The sequence below is a fragment of the Pelophylax lessonae genome, assembly GCF_965119305.1.
Source record: "Pelophylax lessonae genome assembly, chromosome: 2".
In the NCBI taxonomy this organism is placed as follows: Eukaryota; Metazoa; Chordata; class Amphibia; order Anura; family Ranidae; genus Pelophylax; species Pelophylax lessonae.
The window spans coordinates 363,729,420-363,755,592 of NC_138769.1; the positions used below are offsets into that span (position 1 = coordinate 363,729,420).

At 43.6% G+C, this 26,173-nt stretch overlaps 1 protein-coding gene across 2 annotated transcripts in view; it reads right to left on the minus strand.

Moving 5' to 3' along the window:
* Positions 1–26,173, minus strand: part of RIMS3 (regulating synaptic membrane exocytosis 3) — a 175,464-nt gene that overhangs the window by 1,055 nt on the left and 148,236 nt on the right. For both annotated transcript variants that reach the window (XM_082247597.1, XM_082247596.1), the window contains exons 5-6: positions 10,692–10,793; positions 465–604 (exon numbers count right to left, since the gene is read on the minus strand). In XM_082247597.1, coding sequence (XP_082103723.1) covers positions 465–604; positions 10,692–10,793 — 242 coding nt within the window. The remainder of the gene's footprint in view (positions 1–464; positions 605–10,691; positions 10,794–26,173) is intronic.

Sequence of the window (26,173 nt, forward strand, 5' to 3'; positions counted from 1 at the left end):
ACTTTTTGATACATCAATGCATGAAAGGTATCGATTCATGGCCTAGTATCCTAGTGCATATGATATGATGTATAGTGTATATTACTAACATAATTTCCTCCACAGTATAGGGCATACAGACATATCTTATGCAAGACCCAATCTATCTTCCTTCTGTGGCTTAAAAAGCAAACTGGTCAATTTATAAAATTGAATACTGCTTGTGATCTATACCAATTCAGAAACCAGTATCTGTATATACATTATATTATTCCTTCTGTTCCTTTACAGGCAGATGGTAAACTATGCAGTATCTTCTCTTCTCTATGGTTTAAGTTTCATAAAGTTGGCTATGGAGCCCATACATTTGTGTATACCTCTTAACATATACTAAATACATTTATAAATCATGATAGCTTTAAATGTATTTTGCTTGAATAAAGAAATGATTTTGTAGTTTGGAATGCTGATTTTCTAAAGCTCACCTGTAATACCTTCCCCTGAGGTCCTTCTTCAAACAGAAGAACCTGTTGATATACTGGATCCCAAGTTTTCTTTGCTGTTCTTGTCTTCTTCTTTGACAGGCAAGCTCCATTCTCTATCAGGTAGACCTTAATATATGGGGCTGTACATCAAAAATAAAATAATTTTAAGGTATAAAAAAAGAGTAGAAAGAGAGAGTAGGAAGGTCATTATCAAAACCTGGGTCTTATCCAGCCCTTGCTTTTTCAGACATTTTAATAATCACCTTTCCATTTGCAGGAGCTGACATTTTAAATGTGGAGTGGCATCAGGCTGATAGGAGTGGCTCCTGATCATGAACTATGATTGACAGTACCATGCTGTTATCATCAGAAGGCCTTCATACCAGCTCCAGATCATTGGTACTTTACCTTGAGCAGTCTGGGACAGTTCAATTTACAGTTCAGGAGGTGTAAATGGAGTATGCCCCAGAACAAGACAGCAAAGCATAAATGCGACCTGCTACCTCATATACAGTATCTCACAAAAGTGAGTACACCCCTCACATGTTTGTAAATATTTTATTATATATTTTTGTCAGGATTATTGGGGAGATTAAATAAAAGAAAAAAGAAAAACTGGAATTATATTTAAAAGCTATGTTCAGTTCTATATAGAGATTCTGAACAGTACAGCAACCATCTTGTATAGGGGTGATTAAAAGTTCATGTTCTTTTGCAAAATGCCTTTACAGAGAGTCTTGAAAAGTCAACAGAAGATTTTCTTTGTATTTCTTTAAATTGTAAATAATGGGACGTTCCTGGCAGTTTCCATGGCAGCCTACGTGTGGGTTAACCCCGCCTCCTCTCCAATGGTATAGGACCCCCCTCTATAAATTTCAGCTTGCAGGCACAGCCAGTGTTCCTTTTTTGTCCTCCTCCAAGGACCCTATTTGGATTATTTCCTGTTGGAATTTGGTCGGCTTACCTCAGAATGAAAAGTCGGTGTCTATGTCCAGGGCCCAGCCATGGGCGGGTGAGTGACATTTCAAAATCCCCTTTGGCTGATAACTGTGCGGTGCTTCGGATGGCCGACGGATATCCTGACAGGGTCTGAAGATTTGTCTCCTCCATGGCAGTGTTTTTGTTATGTTTGTTTGTTTGTCTCAAACTACTTTCTTTGCTATCCCTGGTGGCCCAATGGCGGCTGGAACGCTCCGTGCGTTCCAGCCATCTCCTTCCTGCTCCCCCTCCGCTCAGTCCGGCGGACGCATGCGCTGTGTGGTAATGGAGCTCCGCTCGCTGCCTGCGCATGCGCACTTCACCGCGATCGGAAGCGAGGCCCGGTCCGCGCATGCGCACTTGCGATCGCGGCCGGCCGTCGCTGACGTCATCCTGCCGCGAAAATTTAAACGCCTGTCAGCTCCAGGGCAATTGGGAATGCACTGTGGGCATAGCGACGTCTTCCCGGTACCTTGTCCGTGTGAATACCAGGTATGTGGGGACCGGATGCTGCATACCTTTTGGCGGTGTGCAGGGGGGGGGGGGAGCGGTTGGATGCATATTAGGACAACACCTGAATGTTCCTTATTGCCTTGTAGTGATCCGCTGTATGCTCTACTTCCTTGTCAGTTTTTGGTTTTGCCTGAAACATGGATCCTGCTTCACCGCCCCCTTGTGGCCAGCCCTCTCACAACAGGTGAGTGCTGGTACATTTTAGGGGGATATGAAGGGAGGGATGCTGGCTCATGATTCATGGCTAAATCCTGTGTCTCCCTGGATTTCTCTTTCTCCCAGCTCCTCCAGGTCTGGTCAAGAAAGAGACCCTGTCAGGCCACAAAGAGAATCATCTTCAAGGTCAAGACGCCATGAGTCTCCATCAGGGAGCAGGCATGAAAGGAGACGCTCAAATTCCTCCTCCAGACACCGCACACACCGCCACAGTAGCCATACGGCCCATAGAGCCTGCTGGGGTTGTGGGGCGCATATCCCGGAGGACAAGTCCCTTTGCGAGCCCTGTTTCGCTCGTGCATCTGGTGAAAGAGAGTCTGAAGATCAGAGATTGGAATCCCTGGTGAAACGGATTGTCCAGCAATCCATGAAAGAGTGGGGTGCTAGTCCCACACCTGGGCCTGCTACTCCCAGCTCTCCTGCTGATGCTCCTGAAGAGCAAGGTCCCTCTCAGCCAAGCTTCACTTCCGGGAAATCCTCAGAAAGCGATTCGGAAGAAGAGGAAGGTGCAGTTGGGGGTTTTGATTTTGCCCTTGTTGCACCTCTCATAAGAGCAGTCAAAGAGGCTCTGAAATGGGAAGATCCCAGTACCCCACAAGTAAAACAGAGAAGGTTTTTCAAACACTTGAGGAAAGAGCGGCTAAACTTTCCGCTCCTTTCAGAATTGAAGGATGTCATCCTAGAAAAGTGGAGTAAAGGGGATAGCAAGACCTCCTTATCCTCCAAATTGTCTAAGTTGTATCCCTTTAAACCAGAAGAGGTCAGTCACCTGGAATCGGCTCCTCTAGTTGATGCCGCAGTTTCCAGACTAGCAAAACACGTTACACTCCCGCTGGACGATGCAGTGTCCTTTAAAGACCCTCTGGATAGGAAAATGGACCTGGATTTAAAAAGAATTTATATCACAGCCGGTGCGGCTTGTAAACCTGTGCTAGCATTAGCAGCCATGTCTAAGGCCATGGAAACCTGGGTTTCTGATGTTGAACTAAAATTAAGGAGTGTGTCGGAAGATGCAGTAGAAAACTCTCCTGTTCAGGAATTGAAGTTAGCTTCTGTGTTTCTTGGAGAAGCATCCATTGATGTGTTACGTCCCTTATCCAGATCCATGTTGGCTTCTGTCACAGCCAAACGGGCCCTGTGGTTGCGTCCCTGGCTGGCAGACCCAGCCTCTAAACAGGCTTGGTGCAAAATCCCTTTTGAAGGATCCTCTTTATTTGGAAACAAATTGGATAATGCAATTACTAAAGTGACGGGTGGAAAGGGTTTCCTTCCCCAAGATAGGCGCCTCTTTGGCCCTAAGAAGCAGCAACCAAGAAAGCAGTTTGCAGAGCGATCAAGGGATGCCCGCTCATATAGGCCTGGGCGAGATTACAGGAGAAATTGGAAAAGCAGCCAAGCATCCTCACGTAAGCCGGTCAGAGGCTCAGCACCTTCCGGACAAGAAACCTCAAAGTCCTTTTGAGATTGGGCCCGTTCAGACATGCCAAGTGGGGGTACGCCTGCTCCGCTTTCAGCGTGTCTGGGTGGCCTCAATCTCAGACTTCTGGACCATCAGGACAGTGTCCACAGGACACACATGGACTTTCTCAACAGATCCCGTGTCCAGATTCATTCCCACTCGCTTGCCTTCTCAGGACGAGAAAAGAAGTGTTTTGCTCGACTATGTAAGCACTTTGGTAGCTCAGGGCGCAATAGTTCCGGTGCCCGTGCAGGAAAGATTCCAAGGCATATATTCACCCCTCTTTCTAGTACAGAAGAAGAATGGATCTTGGCGCCCTGTGATAGATCTCACCTATCTCAACAGGTTCATCAAGAACGAAAAGTTCAAAATGGAGACCTTATCCACCATCCAGAAAGCAGTGCTTCCAGGAGACTGGCTAGTGTCAATAGATCTCAAAGACGCGTATTTCCACGTGCCTATAGCAGTAAACTTCCACAAGTACCTCCGTTTCGCGGTAGAACATCAACACTTCCAGTTCATCTGCCTTCCTTTTGGCCTGTCCACATCCCCAAGGGTGTTTTCAAGGTCCTTCTAGCTGTGGTAGCTCTAATCAGAACAAAAGGTGTACGTCTACATCACTATTTAGACGATCTTCTACTGTTATCACAAGACAGGGATCAACTTTTGTCCCACAGGGACCTGGTCACCACAACTCTCATGGAGTTCGGATGGTTGTTGAATCTTCAAAAAAGTCATCTGGAGCCCTCTCAACATCTGGTCTATCTAGAGGCTCAATTCAACACCGTTCAGAATACACTTTCTCTGCCTCTAGAGAAAATTCCGGTGGTTCGGGAGAGGATCTTTCCAGCCCTCTCCTCCTCTTTTCTGACGGCATCCCAGTGTCTCAAGATCATCGGCACTATGGTCTCGACGGCCCCTATGGTCAAGTGGGCACTGTGGCGAATGCGGCCCTTTCAAAGGGGCTTCCTTCGGCAGTGGAATCCGGAAGAACGCGAGCAGCGTATCTTTATTTCCCACAGCATGAGGAGCAGCTTATTATGGTGGCTCCAACGCAAGAACCTGCTCAATTGCCATTCTCTAGTTCCCATCACGTGGGTCATCATTACAACCGACGCCAGCAACTCTGGCTGGGGAGCCCATTGCATGGCAGAGGTGGCTCAAGGGAAATGGCCTCCACAAGCCCACTCCCTGGTTTCCAACGTCCTGGAGCTTCGTGCGGCTTTTCTAGCTCTTCAAGCTTTCCACCACCTAATAGAAGGCAAATCCGTACTTCTTCGAATGGACAACACCACGGCAGTGGCTTATGTGAAAAGACAGGGTGGAACCAGGAGTCTCTCCCTTCTTCAGGAGGTAGACCCAATCATGACATGGGCCCAAGCCCATCTGTCCAACATCTCGGCGGCCTACATTCCGGGGCCACAGAATGTCCAGGCAGATTTCCTTTCCAGAGTCCAGTTGAATCACAACGAGTGGTCTCTCCACATCGACTCATTCAAGTGGATTCTGTCTCTAGGGGTCTCACCCGAAGTAGACCTGTTTGCATCTCCATGCAACCACAAGCTGGACCGGTACTTCACATGCAGCAAGTGTCACTGAGCCTGCGGAACAGATGCTCTGACCGACAGATGGGAATTCAGCAGGGCATATGCCTTTCCTCCATTTCCCATCATCCTCAGATTTCTTCAGAGACTCCAAGCAGAAGATGTGGAGATTGTCATGGTAGCCCCTCATTGGCCAAACAGGCCCTGGTTCCCACTTCTCCTGCAACTCAGTTATCGGAGCCCGATTCCCCTGCCCCTCAAACCAGACCTTCTCTCGCAGGGAACAACATTACACCCCTGCCCCGCTTTGCTCAGGTTAACGGTCTGGTTCTTGAGAGGGAGAGGTTGGAGTCACTCGGATGCCCTCCTGGGGCAATCCCTACCTTAATGAACTCCAGAAGACCCAGCACGAACAGAGTTTACTGCAGAGTCTGGTCTAGATTCTTGGAATTCACGTACCCGGAGGGAAATCCTTCCTGGAATTTTGGAGTTCAAGAAGTCCTGAAGTTCCTTCAAGCAGGTCTGGATAAATCTCTATCAGTTGGGACTCTCAGGGTGCAAATATCAGCCTTATCGGTGTTCTCAGGGTTCTCCTGGGCCAAGCATGTACTCATACAACAATTCTTCAAAGATGCGGTCAGACTCAGACCTCAGAGGAAGCCAAGGTTCCTCGAAATGGGACCTTCCTCTTGTCCTTAACGTCCTTTCAAGAACTAGTTTGTCGGACTCCATCAGAGAACTTACCATTAAAACAGCCTTTTTAGTGGCAATCACTTCAGCCAAAAGGGTTTCTGAGATCAGTTCCCTTGGTCATAAAGAACCTTTTCTCACGTTCTTTCCGGATCGAGTAGTCCTAATTCCGATGCTCAATTCCAATCCGAAGGTATCATCGGTTTTTCATGAAAACCAGGAGATTGTGCTTCCTACCTTTTGATCTTCCGAGGATAATGAACCTCATCCCTTGGATGTAGGGAAGACTCTAATGGTATATCTTCAGTCAACGTCTTCTTTCAGACAATCGGATAATCTCTTCGTCCTTTTCTCAGGCAAAAATAGAGGAAAGCGGGCCTCGTCAAGGTCCATTGCAGCCTGGATTGTGTCTGCCATTCAGCGAGCTTACTGTGTAGAGGGTTTGGCTCCTCCGGAGGCGGTGACAACCCACTCAACGAGAAGCATCTCAATGTCCTGGGCGGCTTCACATCATGTTGCACCAGAAGTAGTCTGCAGAGCGGCTTCCTGGTCTTCTGTAAATACGTTAATGCACATTATTGTGTGGAGCCAGCCTCCTTATCTTCAGTTAATTTTGGCTTGACTGTTTTGTCTGCTAATAATTTGAAGTAAAATTTGATTTGAAACATTACCACCCGTGTGGGTTTGGGCTAGTTATTTCCCACACGTAGGCTGCCATGGAGACTGCCAGGAAAACGGAAAATTCCTATCATACTTACCGTAATTTTCCTTTCCTGGTGGTCTCCATGGCAGCCGGAGGTCCCACCCTCTGGTCTTGGATTCGGCTAAGATATGGAACACTGGCTGTGCCTGCAAGCTGAAATTTATAGAGGGGGTCCTATACCATTGGAGAGGAGGCGGGGTTAACCCACACGTAGGCTGCCATGGAGACCACTAGGAAAGGAAAATTACGGTAAGTATGATAGGAATTTTCAGTTTTCTGACATTTCACCTGATAAAAGCCTAACCAGGATGGCACCAGGTTTTAAGGGGGGTGATGTCTTCTTGATTATCTGTATTTTACAATGAACAATAAGTTCAGTATATTTCTTTTTAAAAGTTCATTTAAATATACGTTTTAGAAAACATCATCATGTGTGAGATGAATATTAACAATAATATATTGTTTTATTATTGATATAGGAAGAGTGAACTTGGAATTTATATAATGTTGGATATATATATATATATATATATATATATATATATATATATATATATATATATATAATATATATATATATATATATATATATATTACAGTAAGGACTTATGTGTCTTGAAACTAAATACTTCATTTTAAGGCATGTATAGGGAGTGTTTATATAAGAGTTGTTACCTCTTGGCTAGGTCATATAAATCCTACAAGCCAGACGCAAAGTCTGACAGCATATGACAGAATTCAAATGATTTAATTACTTTTGCCCAGCCAGGTCATACGGTTATCAGTGTAATAGTGGTGCTATTGTTTGCTATATACTGAATCTAATAAGTAATACAATACCGCCCCCTTTGGTGGCTACTACTAAATGCAGTCTCGGGGTAAATCAGTAATTTCCAATATATATATATATATATATATATATATATATATATATATATATATATATATATTGTATTAATAATATAGCCTTATTAAATGGCGTTACCAGGTTCAATCCCTACCAAGATACATGATGGAGATATTAGATGGACATGTATGTACTATGAGAATATGGACAGGTTTTTATGTTGTTTTTATGATTATTCTTAATTGGAGAAATTATTATAAAATTCTAATATCCAAAATACTGGATGATTAGTAGGGGTGTTGCCAATGACCTCACCAGTTAATGGATAAGTAATCCCAACCAATGGGGATAAGGTTCCTTCTTCTGGGTTGAGCTTATGGTAATTTTACTGGTCTTTTTGTTCAAAACAATATAAAAAGGGAACCCCAGATGTAACAGGACACACACACATTACGACAACATACATTACACTTTCAACACACACGCTACTAACATCCATACATATACTCATCTATACATACTCCATCTTGCTCCATCATTTATCTGAAACTTTGAAAGATGCCAAATGAAACTCCTCCCTAACTGGTCACCATTTTGGGAAGGCAGCCATCTTAAGGACTCTGGTAACGACCATTTTAACCACTTTACCTCTGCTCACAGTAATATTACTGCGGCAGAGTGGCTCGTTATCGTCTGACGACGTAGTACTACGTCGTCAGACACTCCCCCTTCTGGGCGGCGCTTGCGCGCCGCCGGAGGCTCGCTCCCGCTGTTTTCATTCACAGCGGGAGTCGGGCCAGGGGAGGAGCAGCGGCGATCGCCGCTGCTCTTACCCGATCGTCGGGGATCGAGTCTGGAGATCCGCCCGCTGTGTGTAAACACAACGGGCGGATCTCCATAGTGACAGGGAGTGACAGATCGGACTGTTCAGCATAGCTGGACATCCGATCTGTCCATGACTCACTCAGTCACCTCCCCCCCTACATGTCAGTAAGCACCAGGCATACATTAACCCCTCCCTCTCCAATAAAATTAACCCCTTCCCTGCCAGTGTCATTTTTACAGTAACAGTGCATATATATAGCACTGATTACTGCAGTAGTGTCACTGGTACCCCCAAAAGTGTCAAAAATGTCAGTCAAGGGTCCGATCTGTCCGCCGCAATGTCGCGGTCCCGCAAAAAAAATCGCAGATCGCCGCCATTACGCGTTAAAAAAAACCCACCAAAAATGACAGAAATATTTCCCTTTGTTAGTAAACGCAATAACTTTTGCGCAAACCAATCAAAATACGCTTATTGCGATTTTTTTTACCAAACATAGGTAGCAGAAAACAAATTGGCCAAAAATTTTTTAAAAAATTGGTTTTTACATCTTTTTTGGGGGGAATTTCATATAAAAAAATGTTAAAAATATTGTTATTTTTTCAAAATAAACGCTCTTTTTTTGTTTATAGCGCAAAAAGTAAAAATCGCACAGGTAATCAAATACCACCAAAAGAAAGCTCTGTTTGTGGGAAAAAAAGGACGTAAATTTCGTTTGGGTACGGCGTCGCACGACCGCGCAATTGTCAGTTGAAGTCGCACAGCGCCGAATCGCAAAAAGTGGCCTGGACGGAAGACAGCAAAATCCTCCGGTGGTAAAGTGGTTAAGCTAGCAGCCATCTTAAGTGTGGTAAATATACCTTGCTGTTTATTTGATTATTATTTACAATCGTTTATTTCCTTCCTTATATGTTTTATATTTCATATTTAAGGGTAAAGAGATTACAGTCGCAGCTGTATGAACCATATTAGATTTTTCTCTAAAAACTGATTTTTGTTTTTCTACGTTTTTATTAATTGCAAATTTTAGCGCAATATTAGCGTATTAGTCTCCTGTTTTGCATAGCCTATTCTCACTCCAACTGCAGCGGAGTGACTGTTGGCTGCGCAATTCGCAGACAATTGTGGTCTGATTTATATAGAACCCTTCTCTATGGTTTCTACTATACCTGGGGAAAACGTAATCTTGCTTTCTTTTTAATTTCATCATTGAGCTACATATCACATTGCATTTATCGTTTTAAGTTTGTATTTTATGTAAAGTTATTTCTTTGTGTCACCTCAAGTCTAATCATTTATTGTGAATACATGTCTTGTGAATAAATATTCTCATATATTCCCTACTGTAGACTGTATTCGCTAAGATTGGTATATGCTGTTAAAAAGAAATTAATCAATTAAAAAGAACTTGTTACATATTGATTTGTGGAAATAAGTTGAGATTCTCCTACCTTACAGATCTTTGCTTATTTGCATAAATATACACTGTTATATCAGAGCAGTATAAATATTCTGACATTTTCATGTGGCAACACTGAAGAAATGACACTTTGCTACAATGTAAAGTAGTGAGTATATAGCTTGTATAACAGTGTACATTTTCTGGGACTTTTGTGAAATACTGTATATGTATAAAGGCTGTTGTAAAGAGGTTAAAACATCTACCACTTGAAAAGAAAAACAAACTTTTTCCAAATTATGTGGAATTTGCTAATAACTTTTAATTGAAAGTAATTGTGTTATTTAAGAGAATATTGTATAACCACAAAGGTTTTTAAAGTAAAGAAACTACTATTAGTCTTTTAATAGAAAAGTGAAGACAATATGCCATTTCTAGTAATTACATTAAAGTGGGCCTATACTTATAATGTTAAATTTGGTTGTCCAACAGGGATTTGTTACCTTTTTTGAAAGTGGCAAAGCAAATAATAAATAAACCTTTAACATATAATTCCTAATTATAAGCTGCAGAATAGTTCCACACATGTGGCAGTGCCTAGAGACCCTCTTGTGTTCTAGCCCCATGTGAACCTATCAGAAGACTGATAGGTGTACAAACACACTCTAATTATTTGGCTTTGGGGTTGGGGGTGAATCTAGGAAGAGCTGTTCCACAGAGACACTGTTCAATGCAAAAATTGAGTCTGTCCAATTTTTCAAGGATATAGTTGCCTAAGTCTAGGTCTACATTAAAAAGTGTGCTCTATGCACACTTTCCATTACAAACATCTAACAACCCTTGTACCAACTGATCACACCTACTCCAAGCTCCACCTGCTTTTAGATAAAAGCCAAACTGACTCCAACTCAGGTCACTTCACTCCTAAGATATCCAAAAAAATGGCAAATATATTTACATTCTCTTACATTTATTTTGACTTTTGTATTCCATATTTATGCAATGGGGGAGGCTTCTCAAATTCCTGTAAAAACCCCAGCAGTAGATTTATTTACCTGGAATTGCTTTTGAGCCAGGTTTTGGAGTAAGGCCTCTGGCCTGGATCACTTCCACTTCAAGCTGACCATTCCTGTCCATCATACCAACGTTTACATCTCCTGGAACACAAATAGACCTGTATTACTTTACATTGTATTTGCTATGGAAATATAAAAAGCATAAAATCCCTTCAGGATCTATGAGAAGAATAAGAAAAATACAGCAGGCAGTAAGATCTTTTCTACATTAACTCCCTGTGCCGTACCAGAGCATCTCACAATTCTTGATAGTCTGGGGCTTCTGTAAAAACAGTTTGTGTTTATTTCTCTAATAATAATTTAGTAATTATGTCTCTTTTTTTTTTTTTAATCTAGAAGAGCTATAAAAATGTCTGACTTCATAAACCAGAATAATTTATTGCTTATGCTCCCAAGATGATAGGGTGCTATGATATGCTAAGAAGAAAGCATGGATGCTTAGAAACACTGCTTTACCCTTTATTCTTTCACTTGTTTATGACTGTCAGGGCCGTGGAGAACATGTAAATATGTAATTTAGTCATGCACCCAATAAAACGTAATTAAAATTAAATACTGCCAGTATTCATCTTTATATTAGCTTCCTTCAATCCCCTGCATAGCAGCAGACTGAAAGACGGAGGGCTAGAAAAAAAAATTCCATCGGTTGCATTGCATTTTACAGTTCTTTTAGTGTAATTCTGGAGATGCACGCATAGATTTTTATCTGATCCACCATTCAGTCAAATCATTTAATTGGCCAGGTATCGGAAATAACCACTCCATACATCACCAATTGCAAATTTGCCAGATTCCACCCGATCACTTTAAATATCCAAAGTCAAGTACAGTAGAAGCCGCTGACTTTTGCTGTGAAAAGGATTGTTTTGTGCCCCAGGGAAACAGTTTGTTTTATTTTAACCTGGAAAGACAAAAACAACACTTCCTCTGACTTAGGATCAATTGAAACAATATAAGGACAACCCTTGAGCAACTGCTTGTGCAAAATATCAGATTGTGCCAACCCATTGAATCATTTTCATCTTTTATTTTGTACTGTGAAATCAGTCACAATATCACAAAATAAATATAATAATAGTTATAAAAAGATCATTATTTTCTAGGTTTAATCAAACTGTTGAAATTCTTAGTTCAACGATCAGATTGAGATGTGAATGCCAAATATTACACACGCATCTAGCCATGAGGGAATAATGACTTTATCAGTAAACTAATGACATTTGTAGGAATTTTCTTTTCTTTTTTTTTTACGTAGTGTTCTGGCCAGTAACACACTTCCGGTCTTAGGGTACCTCCTCTGTGGATGGAGGTGCAACAGAGATACCCTTGGAGAGCAGCATTGTCAACCAGTGGTGAGGGTAGTGTTTGATGCAGTAGCAGATTTAGAAAGGCTTGACTAACAAATTAAAGCCAAACTTCAGCTAACACATTTTGGGCAGTTTACAGCTACAGTTTGTTTCTTTTAGGATAAAGGTTTTGCATACGCTTTGCATAAAGCTGACCACTGTAAGCACCCCTGTCAAGTGGTTGTTTCAACCCTCTAACTGCCAGTTTTGCTGGACAGCTTTGGTCTGTTTAGTTAAATATCAACAGATATACTAACTCAGCCTTTTTCAACCAGGGTGCCTTAACAGGGGTGCCTTGGCAAAATGCCTAGAAATTGCCCAAAAATTGTTTACAAGCCAGTGGGCAGATCAAGCCTGCCTATTAGTTACACAAGTCTTCATTGTGCACCATTACAACCTTCAGCCTCCAGTGTCCTAACAACCAATGACATCATCGGTAGATAGGGAGGATGTTTAGCACTTGTGCAGCATCCTTGTTTGCCCCTCCCCTGTCCCTCTCCATCAGCTCTGTAATCACATTAGCTGAGAGAGGAGATTATTCTTCCAAAGCAAACACACCTTTGCACACTGGTACTACTGACTAGTATTCCAATGTTTCTCTTCACCCTCAAATGTTGGGCATCCAACGTGTATGGTTGTTGCTGTGTTTTGTAAAACTATTAGTTTTGTTTTTAAACTTTAGAATGGGGTGCCTTGAAATTTACCAGGGTGCCTTGACTGGAAAAAGGTTGAGAAACTCTGTACTAGCTAAACGTAAAAAAAAAGAAAAAAGCCTAAAAAATGCCGCCTTATTTAGGACTTGTTAAGCTGCAATGAATTAAATGTTCGTTTTTGGGTTTAGGTAGGCTTCAACTGCAAAGCAAAATAGTGAGATCAACGACTTAGATATGCAGTATAGCAAAGTTGTGTAAATAACAGGACTGGACAGACAGAATTACAAAAAACTTTTGTATTTACTTGTTTCACTTTAAAATATAATCAGAAATGAGCTTCACCTTGTTCAACAGGTTAACTTAACAGTCAAGTTTTTACAACCTAGGGCACCTCCTACTAATTTGTCAGTGCAGAGGTAAAATTGTGGTATGGGATCCAGCACATATACAGTATGACAAGATCTGCATGTAATATAGTATAGTATGACTATGTACTGTTTGTAACTGCTGGGAAAATAATACATGTAACCCTCCAATGACAGGTCTGGGCTAACTTAGTGGACCAACAACTGTCCTAGCCTATGTAGAAAATCATATTGTGAATGAAAGAGCAATGGACTTGGCCTTAAAAGAAAAATGAGTATTCCGATTGCATTCATGAAACGAACACCAGGGAATACAAACTAAATAAAAAAGAATATGTATGTGATGGTAATTGTCATTGTAATGCATCTCATTAGATATTCAGTGGATTGAAAATAGAAGTCTCTCTTTGCTCAGCAAAATTTGAGACAATTTAAATATCACACATTTTAGTCAGCATTTGTTAAACTCCACTTACTGCTGAGTTTGTAGTTTATCTTTCCGCAAATGTGAAAGGATCTACAGTACTGGGTGGATATTATAATATTTTATAATACCGTGAACATAAGCAACTAAATTAGTGCGTTTTCATGAGCTAGTGTTTGTCCGAAACTATAATGTACCTGTTTTATTACTTTTGGCGCTGCTCAAAGTAGAGGTATAAGCATATACCCATGTCCCAGAGTATGGGATGCAAGGTTATCCTGATACCAATCCAGAGGGCTAGTAAGTGTAAAGAGGAAAGGATTGCAGCTACTCCTGACCAGCCCACGGGTTAGCCTATGACTAAGCCCTGGTGGAATACATTAGGGTGTGTGGTTTGGTGGAGACATGTAGGCTGAGGCAGCTCCTTATCATTTATTCACCTAGACTAGTCGGGAGTAGTGTCCAAATTTCCAACTTTTTGTAACCCCCCGAAACTGGTAACATGGTTTCCATGCTGTTTGATCAGTTACTGTCAGAGTGTACAGTCTAGGACCAAACATCAGAGTCTGTTTCCAAAGCTGGAAATTAAACAGACAGTAGAATGTAGAATAGGCTGAGGTTCTTGCTTGTCCTTTGTGTGGTAACATTTTCTCAAACAGTGAATGGCTTCAATATGCATTGAAGGGAGAAATTCACTAAAACTGGAGCGGACTCTGGAATACAGTGTATAGAGACTAATCAGCATCTATCTTTAGCTTGTTCAGTTAAGCCTTAAAAATAAAAGCTAGAAGCTGATTAGTTGCCACGTTCAGCTGCTCTAGATTATGATTGCTCCAGTCTGAGGAAATTCCCCTCAAACTGTTTATTTTGTTAGTTTTTTTGTGTTACAAACATTTAGAAAATCAGTCTACAGTCTGTCATTCAACTTTCTGGTCACAAATCGATTTCTTTTTTGTAGAGTTGGTTGGTAAACTAGCACTATTATCCATTAATGTCTCGGTAGAAAAATATTTCATATAGGCTGCCAAATAAAATGTAAATGAAAGAAAAAATGTTTATAAAAATTTCCTACCTCCAACTCCTATATTTTCAAGGCAAAAATGTGCAAACTTCTGGCAGTTCAACAATAAATAATAGTTACTTCCAGGGCCATCTTTAACATGAGGTAAATGGGGCAGCTGTTTCAGGTCCAGTCATTGTTGTGGGGCCCAAATCAGCTGCTTCTTGAACCAACGCCGCCCACAAGTAGTTAATAAGTGAAATTGTCTCCCACTTAGGAGATTAGGGCGAAATTGAATGTTGGAGGAGCTGGTAATTGGTTGGGTGTGATGTCTGCAGCCTGTGTGATGATTGACCAGCTCAGTAAAGTATACCTTGTCCAGGGAGAGTGCCTGCCAGTCCTGGGCACAGTCACACTGGTCCCTCTCCCTCATCATATCAGACGAGCTGCAGGCTGTTGGCCCATTGAAGTACTTCTTTGCTTGAGAGTTCAGCGGGGTGTGCCTAGTGTTCACCTGACATCCTCTGGACACTATCAAAGTGAAACACTGGGGTGGGGGGGGGGGGCAATGCAGGGGTTTGTGGAGGGAGGGGGTCCTGTGTAATGATAGGGATAGTACTGAGGGGGGGGGGGGTCCTGTGTAAAGATGGGAGTAGCATGGGTAATGGGGTCCTTTTTAATGATGGGGTAGTATGGGGAAGGGGGTCCTGTGTAATGATGAGGGTAGTATGGGGAAGAGGGGCCTATGTAATGTGAGAGCAAAACTGCATGGAGGGGGGGGGGGGCAAGAAAATGTTTGCCCAGGGACCAATCACTATTAAAGATGGCCCTGGTTACTTCATTTTTAATTTTACATGTCATTCAGAGAGCTTTAGCCATGGTGTCTTCTAAGAACCCCTTTCTGGCTTCCTGCCCTTTCTCACACCCAGTCATGGAGGGTACTATGTCATCAGACAAAACATGTTGAAGTGATCTAAGAACTTAAAGACTGCCCACTTGTTCCAGGTTGATGACCCAGTAAACAGTAAACAGAAGTTAAGCAGCCGTTTTTTCCCCCCCAGACCCCATCAATCAGAGCAGGGATCAGCAATATGTTGATCATGACCATTTGAGGGGTAGATTGGAACTACTTTGTGTCGCCAGATTTTGTCCTTTACAACATACCATTCTGCCAAAATGGCAGGCTCCTTTTTCAGAAAGGCAGACAATGCTAAGCTGTTGATCAGAGCAAGTGGTGTCAGTGTCAACTTTAGGAGCCCCTCCAAAAGGCACAAGCATTGGTATTTGAGTGAATGATCTATTTTATATGCTCTGTCTAGCACACAGCTGCTCTACTTCTGCTGCATCAATTAATCCTGGCCACTGCACTCCACGTTACTTAATCCTGACTCTTTCACTCCACGTTACCTAATCCTGACTTCTGCACTCTGCAATACATACTCCTAACCTCTGCACTATGTGTTACAAGTTACTGACCTCTGTGTTACTTTTGACCCTTGCACTGCCAGTAACATACTGCTGACCTATGCAATCTTTGCTACATACTTCTGACCTTTTCAATCTCACTTTCTTCTGACCCCCCTGCATTACTTACTACCGACTTCTGAATTCTTTAAATATTCCTTAATTTTTTTCCATGATAATTTTCATTGAAAATTGTTTAACTACTTACTACCCACCCACCATCAAATGATGGCGGAGCGGTGCACCCCTCGTTCTGGGACAGCGTCATATGACGGCGCACCAGAGCGGCTTCTCTTGCGTGCCAGCAGGAACGCGCATTGCGGCGATCATGGCCACGCCGTGTCCACAGCGCGGCCCCGATCTTGGTAAAGAGCCAATGACATGGCTCTTTACCCATGTGATCAGCTGTGTCCAATCACAGCCGGTCACATGTAAATGAGGAAGTGCCGTTTATCGGCTCTCCTCGCCTCACACTGTCAGAGTGTATGGCGAGGAGAGACGATCAGCGGCTCCTCCTCAAAGGGAAGACTAGGACAGGTAATCAGGTAATCAATGATGCCTATCAGTGCCCATCAGTGCGGCATATTAGTACCTCTTCATCAGTGCCCATAAGTGCCACCTCATCAGTGCAGCCTCATCAGTGCACATCAGTGAAGGAGAAAAATTACTTATTTTCAAACTTTACTCACAGAAATAAGAAAAACATTTTTTTCAACATTTTCTGTCGTTTTTTTCTTTTTTTTTTTTTTTTTAGTAAGAAATAAAAAACCCAGCGGTAATTAAATACCACCAAAGGAAAGCTCTATTTGTATAAAAAAAATGATAAAAATTTCATATGGGTACAGTGTAGCATGACCGCGCAATTGTCATTCAAAGTGTGACAGCGCTGAAAGCTGAAAATTGGCCTAGGCAGGAAAGGGGTGAAAGTGCCCTGTATTGAAGTGGTTAAAGCGGGGTTCCGGCCTCAAAATCGACATAATCGATTTTGGGCCATCCGCTTGCTTTCGGTCACCTGAAAAACAAATGGATAGTTACAATTTTTTTTTTTGTTTACTTACCTTGTTATTGAAGAAAATATATACTCACCTTTCTTCCACTTCCTCCCTCTGCGGCCACTTCCTCCTTGCGTTGATTCCTGGGAGCTGAACGTCATCGATCCCAGGAATCCCAGGAATCAATGCGCCTATTTCTATTCATTAAAGCGGAGTTCCGGCCTTGGGGTTAAATTTAGCTAAAAATACCCCCAGGACAGTCAGGGCTAGTACATTCCACAATTCTGCGTCCTCTTTCGTGTCCTCTTCTCCCAGAATGCGCCTGCACCGGCCCCGCTCGTCACTTCCGAAAAAAAAGAAAAGCACTGTATGCCGATGGTCTTTGATTCCTTCCATGCTGTTCAGGTAGATCTCTAATTTTCAGGGTTTTCTATTGCTTACCTAGAGTATGCTTGCAGTTAAAACAGCATTGATATCAATGAGATCCCGAGATTAGGATTTTTGCCTACTTTAAGGACTAAATTCAATAGTACACGGTTACAAAATGTTCAGTATCGTTTGTGTCTTGTAATGTTTTGGGAGAAACCATGCTATAACTCCTGGGCCTACAGCTTTAGAGTCCCTAGCTATGCCTCTGCTGGAATATAATGCCAGGGAGAATAAAATAATAATACTTAGCAAGAAGAGGAACAGTAGAGAACTTTCTGGACAGGAATGATCTCATTCCTCCGGGCTAGAGTTTTGACTGCAAAACACTAACAAGGTAATTAGAGATGGCAATAAATCCCACAGGAGAGGGGCAATTTGCTGCAGGAAGATTGTCTTACCAGAAATGACTCCCTAGAGATACAGCATCTAGGCTTGGGGAAATATCAAAGATGAAATGTTTTGAATGGATCAGACACATTTAGTACTAGTTTAATAATGGCAGTGAGCAGTCGAACTCCCAAACTAAAGGAATGTTTTAATCTCTGCTTTATGACCCCATATTGTTGCTCACAGAAATTGCACTTTGTACAATCTACATGACTATAATGTGCTTTGTGCAGTAATATTTGCCTAATGAGAGACATATTGGAAAGATAAGTGCATGTGTTTTCTATGCTTCTGCTGGTTTTACCAAGGCAATCGCACGCATGAGACTCAGTGTGACACATATCCGTGTCACGCTGTGACACATACTGTATCTTTTCTATTATTATAGTCTTTGTAGCAGTTGACTTGTCACTGTGTAGGTTTTTAGTGAGCAGTGAGTCAGCTTAAAACAAACCTGTACTTAGAAACAACTGGGGCAAACTGAGTGATTATACTGTACATAGTATAAGTGCAAAGGCATGTTTCCTTTGTTACTGCAAATCTTTTCTAAGCACCACTGCAACTCCCTGAAACACCCCATCTTCCAGAATAGGGAGAAAGTTAGCATACCATCAGTCTCTAAATTACCTTTTGTCAGGCCTGAGCACTGCTACGTCTGTCTGTTTGCTATGAATGGGTGCAGTCCCTAAGTTAGGTATTGGCCCCATATGGTATGTAACAGCCTGATAGTCTAGGTCAGTGATGGCGAACCTTGGCACCCAAGATGTTTTGGAGCTACCTTTCTCATGATGCTCATGCACTCTGCAGTGTGGTTGAGCATCATGGGAAATGTAGTTCCAAAACATCTGGGGTGCCAAGGTTTGCCATCACTGGTCTAGGTATTTTTTTATTACAGGTATTTATATAGCAGCAACAACTTTATGCAGCGCTTTACACATACTGTATATATTACACATTCACATCAGTCTCTGCCCTCAAGGAGCTTACATTCTAAGGTTGCCAACTACTAGCATGTCTGTGGAGTGTGGGAGAAAACTGGAGTACTCAGAGGAAACCCATGCAGGCACAGGGAGAACATGCAAACTTCAGGCAGGTTTTTCCATGGTTGGGATTTGAACCAAAAACCCTAGTGCTGCCAGGCAGAAGAGCTAACCACTTAGCCACTGTGTATGTTCAGGGCATGTTGGGCTGATGATGTCACCAGGTGACCACCCTTCTTTGTTCATTTAGTGACGAGAGGGCAATGGAGCTGCTGTAAGTTGGTGGGAGCCAAGAGTCTGGTGCAGAGCTTTTTTGTGTGTGTGTGGGCTGGGGGGTTCATTGTTATTGACGCTGGATTTACTTGGGGGGACATTTATTTTATTTCTCCCTTTTTTTTAAAAAAAAAAAAAAAGGACTTGTCAAAAATTGGCTACGGGTTTTTATTTACTTCAGCCATTTTTTTGGGGTGAATAGGTAGGGGTACTATGTACCTCTACTCATTCACATGGGGTGGGCAGGTTCTGGGTACCAGATTCCTATAAGCCACTCCCTGCACCCCCACAACCACCGGGAAAAGTGTGGTGGGGAAAAGGCCCTTGTCCTTATCAACATGGAGACAAGGTGCTTTGGGGAAGGAAGAGGGGAACCCCCCCCCCCCAAAGCACCCCACCCATTTTGAAGGCATGTGGCCTGGTATGGTTTGAGGGGGCACTCGCTCACCCCTCCCCCCCCCTCCACATGGTCTGCATGCTCTGATAAGGGTCAGGTGTGGATTTTGGGTGGACTTTTTTGGAATTTTTGGGCAATATTTGGCATGACGTTCTCCCCCAAAATCCATACCAGACCCACAGTGCATGGTATGAACTGGGGAGGACTCCACACCTTTCTTAAAAAAAATGTAATGCCAGCTTTTCTCTTCTTTACATTCTGCTGTTAGCAATAAATCCTGCTGACAGCAGATTAGTTATAGTTATTAAGGACACCACAGGTGAGCTTAACATGAGCTATTTTACCGCTAATCTTAAAGTGGTAGATATTGAATTAAGCCCATAATCACATAACAGCAGAGGCGGCTCTAGGCTTTGTGAGGCCTAAGGCAAAACTTGGACATGAGGCCCCACTCATGCCCATAATGGGAAAAATAATTCAAGCAATAAACATTAACTGTATAAATTGCATATATTAAGAGCCTTAACCTTTGTACTATGAATTCACAGTTTCTAGAATTTTCTCTAAGCAATTCTTCTTTAATCAAAGATCATTAAACATCGGGTATGTATGTATGTGTATATATATATGTCTGCTCTTACATCACAGTCCCCAGCATTTCCCCATAGGTCATGATTCCCTGACTCCCTCCTTACATCAGAGTTCAGTGTCCCCCCTTACATAAGAGTTCTCTTTTAAATCAGATTCCCCCAGCATCTCCTCCTTACATCAGAGTCCACAGAATTCCTCTTTACATTGGAGTCCCCCTTTTAAATCAAATTTCATAGAGCCCCCTTTACATTAGGGTCTCCAGAGTTTCCCCCTTACACTGTAAGAGGGAACTCTGAAGACTCTGATGTAAGAGGAGTTTTGGGAACCCTGATTTAGGAGGAATGTTGGGGACTCTGAAGTAAGGGGAGTTCTGGGATCCCCGTTTTAAGGGGGGAATGCTGGAGACTCTGATGTAAGGAGAGTTCTGGGAACCCTGATTTGAGGGGGAAAGCTGGGGACTCTGGTTTAAAAGTGAACTCTGTGGTCACCAAAGCTCCCCCTTGCATCAGAGTTTCCAGAGACCCCCTTACACTTCCCTTCCTCAGTCCGCCACAGTCTAGGGCATGACAAGTCCCACTGCAGAAGGCTGCCATACCTGAGTCCCCACAGAGGGCACTGTAAATTCCAGTATAGTGCACTGCCATTCCTCCCTGAGGAATGGAAGCCTGCAATGCTTGGACTTGTACTGCTCTCTGTAGGGGACTGAGGAACTACTGCCTGCTATGCTAAGACTTATAGTGCCCTCTGTGGGGACTAAGGCATGGCAGCCTGCTATTCTAGAACTTGTAGCGCCCTCTGTGAGGTACTGAGGATTCCTTATTCCTCCACATTCTAGGGCACTAGAAGTCCCAGCATAGTGGGCTGTTATTCCTCAGTCCCTCATAGCTGGGGGGGAAAACAACGGAGTTAAACATCTAAAGGACAACTCCAACCAAAACTACCAATAATGTACAGAGTCCATATGTTATATAATGTCACAGCCCCGCTACCCCTCACCTTCCACCTCGGGTGCTGTCATTCTGTAGTGCAAAGGGCTCCAGCTCCACCATGTTTGGCTTTGATGTCAGATATGCAGGACTGGCTCAGCTCCACTCTCTTCCCTGGCAACTGACTCTGGCATCACGGGGGGCCTCTCCTCTTCCCCCAGCCACCCAGGGGCCCTCTCCTTCTCCCCCAGCCACCCAGGGGCCCTCTCCTTCTTCCCCAGCCACCCAGGGGCCCCTCTCCTTCTTCCCCAGCCACCCAGGGGCCCTCTCCTTCTTCTCCAGCCACCCAGGGGCCCTCTCCTTCTTCTCCAGCCACCAAAGGGCCCTCTCTTTCTTCTCCTCCAGCCACCCAGGGGCCCTCTCTTTCTTCTCCTCCAGCCACCCAGGGGCCCTCTCCTTCTTCTCCTCCAGCCACCCAGGGGCCCTCTCCTTCTTTTCCTCCAGCCACCCAGGGTCCCTCTCTTTCTCCTCCAGCCCCCCAGGGGCCCTCTCCTTCTCCCCCAGCCACCCAGGGGCCCTCTCCTTCTCCCCCAGCCACCCAGGGGCCATCTCCTTCTCCCCCCAGCCACCCAGGGGCCATCTCCTTCTCCCCCCAGCCACCCAGGGGCCATCTCCTTCTCCCCCAGCCACCCAGGGGCCATCTCCTTCTCCCCCAGCCACCCAGGGGCCATCTCCTTCTCCCCCAGCCACCCAGGGGCCATCTCCTTCTCCCCCAGCCACCCAGGGGCCCTCTCCTTCTCCCTCAGCCACCCAGGGGCCCTCTCCTTCTCCCTCAGCCACCCAGGGGCCCTCTCCTCCCTTAGCCACCCAGGTTCCCTCTCCTTCTCCTTCAGCCACCCAGGGGCCCTCTTCTCTTCCCCTAGCCACCCAGGCGCCCTCTCCTTTTCCCCTAGCCACCCAGGGGCCCTCTCCTTTTCCCCTAGCCACTCAGGGACCCTCTACTTTTCCCCTAGCCACCCAGGGACCCTCTCCTTTTCCCCTAGCCACCCAGGAACCCTCTCCTTCTCTTCCAGCCACCCTCTCCTCCCCCAGCCACCCAGGGCCTTCTTCTTCTCCTCCTCCACCAACCATTCTAAGACTCTTCCAACTTTCCTGGGGCTACTCACCCCCTTTGCGTAGTAGATACCACAAATCTATGACCAGCCTGCAGAGTGACAAGTCAGGGCCTGGTTACCTCTATGTTCCTGGGCCAGGGCAGAGCTCTCCTCCCAGAGCAACAACCGATGGTAGCAGAGTGAGCTGACCGGGCAGTCACTTCCTACTGGTGCAGGTACACGCCCACCAGTTCCTCCACATCTTAGGATTACATGATCAGACAGCCAATCCCCAGTCAGAGAAGGCGGGTAAGTGTCAGCGGACAACAGACACCTGGCAGCCGCAGTGAAGGGACTGCAGCACACTGCTGCAACTTTTATATCCGAGGATTTAAAACAATCTTTTACTTGGGAGATTTCCCTGACTGCGCCCTTCTAAATGTTGTCGCTCCGCCACTGGCCGTGAGGCCCCTGTAGGTGCGAGGCCTTAGGCGACCGCCTAATTTGCCTAATTAGAGAGCCGCCTATGCATAACAGAATGCAGTTGTCAGGAGAAAGTGTTTCCTTGAGATGGTGCTTAGTGCTTGGTCCCCCTGAACCACTGGTGATTAGTGCATCCTAAAACGTTCATGGCCAGTGGTGAGTTTCCCCTTAAATGGTGGTGGTGACTACTGAATGACTTACCTAAACAATGGGGGTCAGCACCTACTTCAGCATTAGTGGTCAGTGCTCCCTATAGCATTGGTGGTTACTTTACATTATTGGTGGGCTGCGTCCTCTGCTGCGTTAGTGGTCAGTAGCACTGGTGGTCAGTGTCCCCTTCAACAGTTGCCAGTGCTCTCTGCAGGATTGGTCTGTGCACCTGCCGTATAGGTGGCCAGTGCTTACAACCCCCCCCCCCCAGCACTGGTGGTGCTCAATACCTTCTGTAGTACTTGTGGTGTGCAGACAGAGCTGTCCCTAGACCTGGGGCACTGGGGGGGGAGCATTCACTTCTCAAAGAAGGGTACCCACAATATTATAGAGTACATCTGTGGAAAATGATGCCCATTCAGCCTAACGAGCATTTGTGAAGTAAGGACAGAAAGACCCAGCTTGAAATCAGCATTCTAGTTCATATCAATGGAGTTTAGTAAGGTTTAGATAAGGGCTTGGGGCAGGCTTCCACAATCACTCTGCATAAAGCTCATCAAACCATGTGTTTTATGAACCTTGCATTGTGCACAGGGGCACAGTAATGCTGGAACAGAAAACAGCCTACCCCAAACTGTTGCTACAAAGTTGGAAATGGATGAAGATCTAAAATGTTTTTGTATGCTGTTGCATTAGTAGTACCCTTTACTGGAAACACAAACTCAATAAGATGGAAGGATGTCCACAGACATGTGGGTATATAGTGTAACTCATACTCTCCCGTCCCGGGGCTATAAAACCACATTGCTTGTGTTTTTTGTTTTTTTCGCAAATAGTAGGGGGCCTTTAAAATAGATTTTGGAGATGAAAAAGGTCATTTTTAAGGGTGCAAGTCACAATCAAAAAGTGCTAAGGTGAAATGTTTTGTAATGTATATGTAAATATTTAAGCACTGGCATTATCGAATAGCTATACTGTGATTATACTACTTGTTTGTGCCATTTGTGTGTACACTTATTATGATCAGTTTAACCACTTGGCTACCGCCGCAAGTACATTTACTGCGGCGGTCAGCCCCTCCTGGGCAAAGTGACGTTGCACTATGTCGCTCTCCCAGGACCCTGTAGGGGGTGAGCGTGCACCGCCGGGGGCCGCTCGCGCTCGTTCACTGAGGTCCCCGCACGAGTGACGGGCAGCTCGGATATCCGCCGGTCACTCGCGATCTCCTGCTGGAGAGGGAGAAAGGCAGGCGGCTGATGTAAACAAAGCCGCCTGTCATTCTCCCTGGTGTAACAGCAGAGATCATACGATCCTGCTATGTAGGATCGTATGTCTTTGTGGTTACATCAAAAGCCGCACCCCTCTACAGTTAGAAGCACGCCCCTAGGGACACACTTAAGCCCTTGATATCTAATAAAGTTAACCCCTTCCCTGCCAGTGTCATTTTTACAGTAACAGTGCATATGTATAGCACTGATTACTGTAGTAATGTCATTGGTACCCCCAAAAGTGTCAAAAATGTTAGTCAGGGGTCCGATCTGTCTTCCGCAATGTCGCAGTCCCGCAAAAAAAAAATCACAGATTGCCGCCATTACTAGTAAAGAAAAAAACAATAAAAATTACATAAGTATTTCCCTTAGTTAGTAAACGCAATAAGTTTTGCGTAAACCAATCAAAATATGCCCGTTGCAATTTTTATTTACCAAAAATATGTAGCAGTAAACAAATTGGCCTAAAATGTTAAAAAATTTTGATTTTTAAATTTTTTTTTTTGGGGAATTTCATACAAAAAAATTTGAAAAATATTGTTATTTTTTCAAAATTGACACTCTTTTTTTGTTTATAGCGCAAAAAGTAAAAATCGCACAGGTGATTAAATACCACCAAAAGAAAGCTCTGTTTGTGGGAAAAAAAGGACGTCAATTTCATTTGGGTACAGCGTCGCACGATCGCGCAATTGTCCGTTAAATTCACGCAGTGCCGAATCGCAAAATAGGGCCTGTAAATGATAAATTCTAGAGGTCGCATTGTCCCCAGAGTATGAATGTTTTTTCAGTACGATTGGTGAGTAGGAGAGACGTTTTTCCCATGCATTCTGAGGCATGGACAGCAGAGGGCAGTACTGCATTGTAAATTACATTTATGGAAGTCTTTGATACAGACTGCGCTGGAAATAAATTTGCCATATTTTTAATATGCTGCCTTTGTTTGATTGTAGCATTTCAGTTTTATTCAGGTTAACAGTGGATCATAATAATAATAATCATATTAAGCAATAGGTAAACAGGGGCACATTAATCAATACTTGCATAAGCAAAAAAACCTTGTATACCAATGAGCGAATAACGGAAACGGTGACAGAGCTTAAAAAGTACCCACAAAAGATAACCGTTACTAAATTCACCTAAAAACAGACTGGGGAACATACGTAATTCCATGGGCTACCAGTGACATAATGTAGATATCCCCAGGTTGACCAGAATCAACTGTTCAGGTTTTCCTAGATGATTGCAATTGCTGATTGTCAAAGATACTGGTGTCAGTGATCTCTGCGCAAGGCATCAAAATACAATCATGCATACTAATGCCATAGTCTCTCTACAGAAAGATCATACAGTGGTCTTATATTCTGGCAGCAAGTAATGTCTTTGCTTGCCTACATTGGGAGGCTGCCAATATAGATACCCGCAAGAAGTGCTTTAAAGGGACTTAAAGATTCTGTACCTTGTTTAAAGAGCACAGCTTTTATGGGTACAGTTTATTTTTGTGGATACAATAGAATCTTGGTGCCTACTCTTTTTTTAAAGTTGATTGAGGGACACAGAATTCAGAGACATTTGGGTTATACTGCCATCTACAGGAAGTTTTGGACACTATATATAAAAAAAAAAAAAAAACAGTGACAAGTCTTGTAAAACATCTCCTATTCATAGGACACCTCAGTTTTGTAACAAAGCAATGCTGAGAGTATGATTATAAGTATGGAGGGGTAGGACCTGTGGCACTTAATGAACTGCAAGAAAAAGAATTTACAGTGAGTAAAAATCTTGTTTTCTATTTCTTTTCATGGGGATCATAGGATTGAGAGATATTTAGGATTTCCAAAGGCAGTTCAACTGAGAAGTGGTCAACACAGTTCAGGCTGAACTATGAACAAACTAGGGACTACCTGCAGCTCAAACAGCTTCATGAAGGGGCCTACACCAAAGCTGGCCTAAATATCCACCTGATAAAACGTATGTGAATAAAACATATTTAATAAAATGTATAAACAGATCTGACTAGATTGGCAGACTTGGAAATCTGGGAAACAGTTGCCTGATGTTGAAAAGCACAAGGAGCACTTACAGATCTAGTAGCGTGTGCCTTGACTATAAAAGGGTGGAACCTGATCCTTAATAACATAATTGTGAATGATGATTTGTCTGAGCCATTAAAAAATTGTTGAAGCTGGTTCCCCTTTATTGGGACCATCAGGAACTACATAGGTAGATCCAGTCTTTCTAA